Source organism: Ipomoea triloba, chromosome 9 (genome assembly GCF_003576645.1).
Source record: "Ipomoea triloba cultivar NCNSP0323 chromosome 9, ASM357664v1".
Lineage (NCBI taxonomy): Eukaryota > Viridiplantae > Streptophyta > Magnoliopsida > Solanales > Convolvulaceae > Ipomoea > Ipomoea triloba.
This window is the reverse complement of record NC_044924.1, coordinates 23543106-23554098: the sequence shown is the minus strand read 5'-3', so window position 1 is coordinate 23554098 and position 10993 is coordinate 23543106. Positions and strand designations below refer to the sequence as shown.

The 10993-nt window shown below is 39.0% G+C and overlaps 1 protein-coding gene across 2 annotated transcripts; it reads left to right on the top strand.

The window, feature by feature from the left end:
- The first annotated feature begins 4636 nt into the window (after positions 1 to 4636).
- Positions 4637 to 9019, top strand: LOC116030818 (flap endonuclease GEN-like 1). 2 transcript variants are annotated; one of them, XM_031273156.1, is made up of 8 exons: positions 4637 to 4987; positions 5388 to 5564; positions 6087 to 6257; positions 6469 to 6650; positions 6803 to 7052; positions 7159 to 7288; positions 7444 to 8411; positions 8535 to 9019. In XM_031273156.1, the coding sequence occupies exons 1-8, from the start codon at positions 4793 to 4795 to the stop codon at positions 8763 to 8765; spliced, it is 2304 nt and encodes a 767-aa protein (XP_031129016.1). In that variant the 5' UTR covers positions 4637 to 4792; the 3' UTR covers positions 8766 to 9019. The 2 variants fall into 2 exon arrangements, with proteins under 2 accessions (XP_031129016.1, XP_031129017.1); XM_031273157.1 differs by lacking the exon at positions 6087 to 6257.
- Positions 9020 to 10993: the final 1974 nt, after the last annotated feature.

The window sequence follows — 10993 nt, the reverse complement described above, 5'->3', positions numbered from 1 at the left end:
TTCTGAAATGTTGCAACTTGAATGCCCTCAAATTAAGCTGCCCCATCGACTTAGATCATAGCTAAAATATTGGGTCTAAAGACCAGATTCAATTAGAGATAAATCTACTCACTGGATTGCATACTGAGTGTGATCCAGACTGCCTATAGAAGCTTTCTAACTTACGTTCAGAACCTGATACAACCTAATAAAATTAGTCTATAAATAACCTATGTTTTGACTAATGATTAAGCCAATATAATTGGGTCCAAATGTGTATCATTTGTACACTTACTGTTTTAAATGACTTTATCCTTTCATTCATCCCAAATTTGGGACGAGAAAGAATATGTCTTAATTGATAAGTTGAGGATTTGTGTTTATTTCTTATATTATTAGTCATTACAGTCTACACATCTGTAAAGACCATACTATCAAATAATGTACATTTAGTACATAAATAATGTACTTTTAGTATATTAAAAATATACATTGTATTCAAAGAAAGTACATTATTTAAGTACTAAATGTATATTATTTTAGTACACGAATAATGTACTTTTAGTATATTTAAAATTTACTTTTTTGTATGGTCCACATAGTACTGTGTGGACAATAATTTGCATTATATTATATTCTAGGCTTATGTATTTAATTTGGGTTAATTTTGTGCTAATATGTATTGTTTTACCCTTTTTATGTGGTTGAGTAAAATTATTAGAGTTTGGGCCTAATTGTATATGCAGAGAAGGACTCAATTGAAAGTATTTCTCAAATCTCTGGGATGAAAGTTAATGAGAAAATTATAATTGAAGTTGTACCCAACTTCAATGTGAGGAACGGTCGCCATTATTCGTGAATCGTGAAGAAGGCAAGTGGTTGCCTTCTTCTGCAAGAAGGCGACCAGTGTGTTAAACTTTAGCAAATGTTTTAGTCTCATGAAATGGAATTTTTTTGAGCCCATTGCATTTAGGATTTATGATGAAATTGTTTTACCATTTGTCCTTAGCATCTGCTCACTACAATGCTATATATATATATATATATATATATATCCCAAAGAATATACAGACTAAAAAACAATTTGTTTTTTCTCGTTTGATTTTCTTTTTATCTCCAGGTGGTCAGGTTTCGGAATGATTTGTGATGGGAATATGAGTTATGGGCTAGATTCACTAGGCTCGTTATTGGGCTTAATTGGCAGTGTAGGTCAAAGAAGGTGGGATGTCACGAAGAGAGTGGTAGGCCAGCCCGAAGGGATACTGGCGGCCAGGGGTGGTCAGCCAGAGGAAGCTACCAGTGGAGACCGGGGGTGTGTGTCTCGCGTACCTTGTCCGTTCCCCCATTTCTGGGGAAGCGTGGTAGAGCGGACTGTTGGGGTGCAGCGGGTCACCATCGGCCGCCCGATTGGGCCTCGTGCCGCACTCGCACCCCCTTTTCTAGAGGGGATGTGGTGCGATGCAGTGCGGTGTTCCAAGTGGTGCGGTACGGCGTAGAGGGGTACAATACGGCATGGAGGGGGTGGTGATCGACCTTGCCAGGTAGCGCATGGCTAGTAAAGTTAGCCCATCGGACTTCCCATGAAGTGGTGTGGCTAGCAGAGTCCAAGCACCCATTAGAGCACTAACGACGCCCTCACTGGTAGGGGTGGTAGTGTGGGTTGGTGCAAATTCGTGGTCATGGCATGAAGGGGATGGTGATCGGACCCTATTGGATGGCACATTGCCAACAAGGTTAGCCCACAAGATTCGTCGTGGCGTGGCGTGGTTAGCGAGGACCATACACCCCCCGACGCACCATCGGCGCCCCCACCGGCTGGGGGTGGTATTAAGGGGCAGAGAGAGGTGGTAGACAAGGTGGGTGAGAAGCTAGAAACATGGGTGAAAACACGAGACATCAATGGACACATGGAAGATGGATAAAGAAGACTAGCCGATGCTGTACACTTTCAACAATCCAGAAGACCCTCTACACTATAAATAGGCACCATTCCGTCCATTTAAAACATCACCCCTAGAATCACTTAATCCTTCTGGTCCAGTGGTATGGGTTCCTAACCTTCAATCCATACACCAGGGTTCAATTCCTAGTAGCTACGATATTATTCTCAGTCCATTCATTGGGTTATAGCTTGTATTATTTATATTTATTTATTATTTAAGCCAGTATCTCGGGCTTTGTACGCTTACACTAAACCATCATTGGCGCCGTCTATGGGGATTGCTACGAAATGCATGCGTTCCTAGTTTCTACCCATTTTACCATTCCCCTTTGTGCAATCACACCCGAGGTACGTCCACCTAAGTAACGTGAGAGGTCCAACTAGGAATGCATGCTTTTCGTAGCGTTCCTCACAAACCCGTAGTAACGCCTTAACTAGCAAGGTGGGGTTCCAATTAAGTAACTCGGAACCCTTCCCCTTTGTGCAATCAAAAGCGAACTTTCCCCATCTCACGATGAAATTCAAAGAAAAAGTTATTATCCTTTGTAAATCGATAAATAGATAATAACGGGATAGACAGTTTTGGGACATGCATAATATTTGATAAATGTAGAAATTTAGAAACTGTGGGAACCGCTGAATAACCAACACGTGAAATACCTAAACCTGACCCATCTCCAACGCGTAAGACGTCATTTCCAGTGTATTCTTCGGATCGGGATAACATTGTTGTGTCCGGTGTAGCATGAGCAGTGGCACCGGTGTCCGGGTGCCAAGCAGCAGGCTCAACATTCTGAGAGTTGCCTTCGCCGTTCACTGCCATGTGCACTTGGGGCGGCTGTTCACTGTAGCGCCGATAACAAAAGACAGTCGTATGTCCATGAGAACGGAAGATTTGGCAGCGTGGAGATCCAGCTCTGCCGCGACCGCCATTCCACCGCCCACCGCCTTGTTGACTCCCGCCACCGCGTCCGTGTCTGCCCCCGTCACCATGCTGACGACGCCCGCGAGTCGCAGCCATCGCCAACGATGTTCCAGTTGGCGATCCACCCGACAGAGTGTCGTCGGAGTATATAAATTCCTGGGCCTGCAAATAGTCCGCTAGCTGTGGGAGGGTGACAGGTGTACCTGTTACAGCAAGAGAAGCCACCATAGAGTGATATTCCGATCGGAGACTGCGGAATACGTACAGGTTTTGTTCGTCCAGCGATATTGGCAGGCCGACGAGGGCAAGATCTTCCACCAGAAGTTGAGCTTTGCCGAGATACTCTGCCGGGGACATGTCACCTTGCCAGAGAGCCTGGAAGTGACTGAGGAGATTCAAGCAGCGAGCCCTGGTGGTGGAGCCGAGCGCGTTTTCAATGGAGGTCCAGACCGCTCGGGCGGTTGTGCGTCCAACAGCAAGATACATAACTTCCTCCGAAAGGGAGGAGATGAGAAGGGAAAGGATGCTCTGGTCTTGCTGGATCCATGCGATGTACGCCGGGTTAGGAAGGAGGAGCGTCGTCGCCTCCTGTGCATCGCCTACGGTTGCCGCAGGCGCACCGATGGTCGTCGGGGAGCAAGGAAATTCACCAGTTACGTAGCCTATAAGGCCTTGGCCACGCAAAAAAGGAATAATTTGGGTACGCCAAAATAGGTGTAATTACGATTTGTAAATTTTATTGACACAAAGTGGTGAGCGGAGTAGAGATGGTTTGGGGTGGTGGCCGGAGGTGGGGTAACGGCGGTGGATGGGGTAATTTGAGAGTCAGAAGCGAGAGTGGCCATGAGGAGAGAGAATCCTATCGCTATCTGATACCAAACGAGTGTTGATTGAATGAATTCTGTTACACAGTACAGTACACTTACAATACAACCATAGCTAATCCCTATACAATAGGCTACCATTAAGTGAGACTAAACGATAACCACAAGGACTCCTAATATATCTAACAGAGGGAACGCTACAGTTAGGGGAACCAACCAAGGCCCACCGAGAATCAGACCTAGCATCCAATCTTTAGCCTAAGAGATAGCTAGTATCATCAGCAAGTGGGCTGCCCATCAGCAGTGAGGGGCGCAGCCCGGCCTGGCCCAATAGTCAAGTACTGACCCTAAAAACTACAACAAATCATTGTGTAACAGATGTAACGTCCTGGCATTAATATTATCCTTTGTACTTATAAATATGTTGTATCATGTATTGATATATGATGAATAAGAGTACTCTCCCATTCTCCTTGCTTCCATTCTCTGTTTATACATTTCCTGCAAAACACCAATCGCCGGTTAAGAGCTAAAGGCCAACGAGCTTACCTTTTACAACAGAATCTACATTTACACATGATTTTGTTCTTTTCTTGACTTCTGTCACCTCTCATATGTGGGAACATTATGACAATTCTCAAAATTAAATATAATAGATGTTATATATATATATATATATATATATATATATATATATATATATATATATATATATATATATATATATGTTATATTATTGTGCAATAAAAATATTATTTGTATTATACTCTGTAATTATATTTTTTGTTAAAATATTAATATAAAGTTTTAATTTATGAGAATAAAAATTATTTTAATCTAAAAATAAAATTTTGTATAAATGGATTGGAGATAAATAAAACTCGGTGTAAGAATTTATTAAAATATTATTTTAGATGATGTTTTGGGTTGGAACTTGGAAATGATTTAATGTGTAACGGCCCAAAATCCTGTCTCAACTCTCTCTCAACTGAACAACTCCCAACTTTCCACCGATTCTTTTCAATTTTCGTCATCTTCTTGCACTCGCAGAGAGTGATGACAGTCTCTCTTCCCCGCCAAAAATCCCTTTTGTTTCTCGGCAGTTAATTGTGGGTGAAATCGATGGGCGCTGGAGGCAACTTCTGGGATTTACTGAAGCCCTATGCCCGACCCGAAGGCTTCGATTTCTTGAGGAACAAACGGGTTGCCGTGGACCTCTCGTACTGGATCGTCCAGCACGAAACTGCTATTAAAGGAAACACGCGAAACCCGCACATCAGATTAACATTCTTACGCACCATCAACCTCTTCTCCACGGTAAACTCGTTCACTCACTAGGACCCAATAGTAAAAACACTGTCTTTTTCAAGAAATTGGAAAAATGGAAAGTTATTTTTTTTTTTAAAGTTAAATGGTGTGCTTCTGCATTGAGAGAGAGAGAGATATATGAGTATGTAAATATATACTTGCGAGTGTTTACATGTAAATGTGTAAATATATTTGTGTACAAATACATATGTTTTGGCTGCTTCCATCAAATTCAGTTGACAAAGTTAGTAAAGTATCTGACCTAGCATAGGAGTAATTAAATTTCAGTTTCTCCTATCCTGGTTTTGGGTTTCTATGCCACATTGTTTAAGTACTAATTGGAAAGAAAAGAATATTGCATCTTTGAACTTTTATATTGAGGGCTGTGTTTATCTTTGATGATCTGCAGTTCGGGGCATTTCCGGTTTTTGTGACAGATGGTACTCCATCGCCACTCAAATCTCAGGCAAGGATTATGCGCTTCTATCGATCATCAGGGATTGATATGTCAAGTCTGCCTGCAGTGGAAAAGGGCATTTCAGTTGAGAGAAATAAGGCTTTTCAGAAGCATGTGCAGGAATGTGTTGTGAGTTTCACTCTTTAAATTTCATTGGAATTACGTACTTTTCTTTGACAATCAGCATCATTTTCTTATAGTTCCATTCTGATGATGCCCATTAGGTTATTATACATTGCCACATCTATTTTATCCTTTGCTAAGTCATTATTAGCGGCAGAAAGGATTGGCGCATAAAACATACGGAGTAGCAAATACTATTATGTTTCTTAACCCTGGGGACACCAGTTATTCTGATCTTGTGGAAACTTTTGGTTCTACTAATATCAAAACTATTACCACCTTTTTTGTTGATAAGTGTTAAGAGTCCCACATTGAAAAATAAGAGAGAACATATGGGTTTATAAGGCCATAGGTTAGACTAGCTAATTGATTGAATTCAGTCTTTTATGTGGTTTGACCCATCTGCATTATAGCCCAGTTGAGTGACCTTGGCCTAACCTTAGATTATAATAATAAGTAATCCCAATATAAATGCATTTAGCATATTTTGAATGTTTTAAAAAACATATAATCAGTGGTATTTTATAGGAGTTGCTCAAACTTCTTGGTATGCCTGTTCTAAATGCAAAAGGGGAAGCTGAAGCACTTTGTGCACAGCTTAATAGAGAAGGACAGGTTGATGCTTGTATTACTGCTGATAGTGATGTATTTCTCTTTGGAGCTAAATGTGTTATTAAACATATCCAACCTAACTCCAAAGTAAGTATTTTGTTGCCTTCTTCCTGAGCTTGTCAATTCATGTTGTGAATCTAAGGCAGGAAACCTTTTTTTTTTTAATGATGTTTGTCAAGGAAAAAGAAAAACTAAAAGAGGGGCAGAGTTCAGTGATGGTTCAGAGTTGATATTTGAGAAAACCTTCTTGGTTCTTCTTTGATATAACAAGGACATAATCTATTTCATTTTTTTGTAGGAACCATTCGAGTGTTACCATATATCAGATATTGAGGCTGGTCTTGGGCTGAGAAGGAAACAATTGATAGCCATTTCTTTATTGGTAGGAAATGACCACAATCTACCTGGGATACCTGGTATTGGCTTAGAGACTGCACATCGATTTGCCAAGTCTTTCCGCGAAGATGAGATTCTAGATAGGTTTATGCTCGCATTCAATCTTTTGTATGAGAAAATGTGTTTGCACCGGGGTGGAGGTGTAGAGCATTGTGAATTTCTTTTTGTTTTTGAGCATAAACTATGTTCATCTTGGGGTGGGCAGTATTGCTTACCATAGTGTTGCTATTATACAGGCTATGTGAAATAAGGAGAGGAGAAACCCCAGAATTACATGATATTGCCAGTGCAGAAGGTGATTTTGTACCCAGTTCAGAGGATTCTCCTCGAAAACCAAAACTTTCGCATTGTTCATTCTGTGGACATCCAGGCAGCAAGAGGGCTCACCTCAAGTCTCGTTGCCAATACTGTAGCGATGGTGGTGGTGGTGAGGGTTGCAAGCAAAAAGCACCAGGCTTTAAGTGTAGTTGCTTGTCATGTGACACGGTACATTTGAATTTTTTTTGTGCGGTGGGGTGGGGGCAGCTTCTTATTAGGCTTTTACTTTCTTCTGCTTGTCTTTTCTGATAGTGCTATTATATCTGTATGGCAGGATAGGAAAGAAAAGGAACAGCGAAAGAAAGAAAATTGGCATATTAAAGTCTGCAGAAAGATTGCCTTGGAGCAGGACTTTCCACACGATTTGATCGTGAAAATTTACTTGCACAATGACAACAGAGTTGGTGAGCATACACAGACTTCATTATATTTTGTTTTATGTAATGTATAAGGTCTGGGTTGGTATATTGCCCAATGCCCACTGATCACCCACCCATTAACCATTAGATCATTCATTCAAGCTCTGTCACCTTGCTTACTTTTGATCAACTTTTGGCAGATGACGGTTGCCATATATCTTGGACAAGTCCAAAAACTGAAATGCTAGTTGATTATTTAGCTTATTATCAGCATTGGGAGCCTTCGTATACGCGGAAGAGAATGCTTCCGATGCTATCAACTTTGTTTTTGAGAGACATTGCCTCAAATTCCGAAAATCTTTTGCTATGTGGACAATATGAGTTTGATTATATTAAGCGGGTGAAGACAAGATATGGCCATCAATTTTATGTGGTCAATTGGAAGAAAGCAATGCACACAATGTATCAAGAAACTGGGAGACTTGATGGAGTGAAAGATTTAACCGAAGATCCCGATGACTTCAAGATTCATATCAAGAAAACTGGGAGAGCTGATGAATTGATAGATATTACAGAAGAGCCTATGAAAGCACTGCACAAAATGGTTGATGATACCCACACAGTTACCTCCAAAAAACTTAATATGCCTCTAGAAACTAGGAGAACTGAAGAAGTGATAGATTTAACAGAAGATCCTGATGGGTTGGAGATTCACACGAAGACAAGTGGGAGAGATAACAAAGCGGTAGATTTTACAGAAACTAGGAGAGTTGAAGAAATGAATGATTTAACAGAAGGTCCTGATGGGTTGGAGATTCATATTAAGAAAACTGGGAGAATTGATGAATTGATAGATTTCCCAGAAGAGCCTGGGAAACCAGTGCACGCAATGATTGATGATATCCACACAGTTACCTCCGAAAATCCTAATACGCATCAAGAAACTAGGAGAGCTGATGAATTGAAAGACTTAATAGAAGATCGTGATGGGTTGGAAATTCATATCGACGAAACTGGTAGAGCTGATGAAGTAATTGATCTTACGGAAGAGCCTGATGGACCGGAGATTCATATCAAGGATGGTTGCTGCTATTTGTCAACAGATGAAGATATGGAACTTGTTTGGAAAGCTTTTCCAGAAAAGGTCAACCAATTTTTGAAACAAAAGGTGAGAATTCTTTTCCTTTTTATAATGCTGTGTTACACGCCCCAGCCCCCATGATCCCTATCCCAAGTTTGGATTTTGTGTTGCCTTTTAAAATGCTTTGTGTAAAATACTTTGGGATTGAAGGAACTAAAATCAAGAAGAAAAAGAAGGGGGGTTCCTGAAAACTCAGGGTCCTCAAGTGGTATTCAGCTCAGTATCACCGAGTTCTTTCGATCCTCTAAAGGAACCTGTCAGGCAAAGCTCGGGGAGAATTTTGCTAGCAGTTCAAGTAGTTCTAGTGCTTCCGAAAAGGAACAGCAAGAGCGGGTTCCCAACTTTAGCAAGTCAGCTAGGCGTCGACTTTTCCTTGGATGAGAATCTGATCACATTATGTTCGCCCGTCAGCATAACCCTCCACTTGTTAAATTACTAAGCACAACATGATTGCATATTAGTTCGTGTTCTTGAATTGTCATCTAGGACAGTGCTAATGTAAATAGGTAATTTTGTGTAAATGGCAGTTGATGATAGCTCTTTACTTGCGGCCATTAGGAGGCTGAATCATTGGTAGAAATTTTGAGTATTAGATTCTGGAAAACTAATCAAAATTTCATTAGTTTTTCTAACCTTTTTTTTTTGTGGTATTGTTGTAGTCTCAGCGGACAAAATTCAGATTCTGGCAAGACTGAAATTAATATTTAGTTGAATAGTTGCATGTTAAAAATTGCATTTTTCAATTCAGAATAAACTGAAGTGTTGCATTTGCAGTTGTGTGCTGCTTTACTCTACAAGAATGAATTGATGTTGTCCGCATGGGATAAGAGACCAAGATTCAAATCTCGGCACCGCTGTATGGGGATTATGCCTAAAGTGGGCAAATCCCTTGTGTGCACTGACATACAACCCTGTTTGCTGAGCGACGACGCTCTTTTTTTAAGAAAAGAAACGGCCGCCAACACACAAAATAAAATTACATATTGTCTAAAATGAAATTGTCTCACATATTGTGTTTATATTATCAAATGAAACTGTAATTGAATTGAAATGATATTTTAGTTGTGTTGAAATGAAATTGCAGGTATAAAATGAAACTGAATAATATATCTCTCATATTGAGTGTACATTGTTCAATGACACTGTAATTATATCGAAATGATGCTGTAGTTGTGTTGTAATGAAACTACAATGTATATAAAATGAAACTGAATAACAGTTTCACATATTTGAGTGTATATTGTCCAATGAAACTGTAGTTATATCGAAATGATACTATAATTGTGTTGTAATGAAATTACAGTGTTTATAGAATGAAACTGAATAGCAATTTCACATATTTGAGTGTATATTGTTTAATGAAACTGTAGCTATATCAATATGATACTGTGATTGTGTTGTAATGAAACTACATTGTATATAAAATGAAGCTGGAAAACATACAGTTTCACATATTTGGGTGTATGTTGTCAATGAAACCGTAGTTGAATTAGAATTATAATTTAATGGTGTTGTAATCATACTACAGTTTGTATAAAATGAAATTCAATAACATGTCTCACGGTAATAAGATTATTGTATATATAATATCGAATGAAACTATAGTTGGAACAAAATGAAATTGTAGTTGTGGTGAAATGGAATTACAATGTATATAAAATGGAACTGAATATGTTATACAAGTAGAGCTACCTACGTGAAACGGTGCAGAACGGGTGCCGTTTCATTTTATTAAAAGAAATGACACCGTTTTGAACCGTGGTCCACGGTATAATTTGTTGTCTTTGGGGTTGAGGATTCAACCTTTTGGGGGAAGAAAAACAAATTGATGTTTGGTTCTAAACATGTGCCACTTGTGAAAACAAATATGATGAAACGATGAAATATTTCTCGTATTATATATACCAGTAATATTTGTTATTGAAATAAATGTCAAGGGAAAGTGACACGTTTTCCTTCGAATTATATGCTTATTAAGCCATCTTTAACCCATTTTGCACTAAAATATCAAAAATTTTCACCAAATGTCACATAAAAAAGAATATTCTCAACATATAATATCAAGATAATATTTATTAAAAAAAATGACAGTATGATTTGGAGATGTTAAAAATGTTTGTGTTGAAAAACATGTGAGGAAATTCAACAAACAAGCATATGAAAAGTTGTGAGTTTTTCCTAAATTGGGTATCTTGTGAGCCTTTTGTACTAAGTATATATATATATATGTGTGTGTGTGTGTGTGTGTTCACTCTAATTTTATATAATCAATGAAATAAAAATATGCTCTTATTCTTTGAATTCAACATATATGCTATCAAGCCAAGCCATCCTAACCTGATTTTTTCATGTAATAGGTGAAAAGTGCTTAGTATTATTCACACTCCTAATTGGACAGTTTTATGCTTTTTCAAAATTATTCATTCTTTAATGTTATTTGTACAAAATTAAACCACCTAATCACCTCAATAAGCTCGGAAAATTCTACTCTTTTTTTTTTTTTTTTTCTGGCTTACAAAATCCTATTCATGCGCTCTCAAGCGCCACGGGGATCGTCTACGTGTCTCACACTCTAGTTGGACAGTTTTTTATTTTTTCAAAATTAGTCA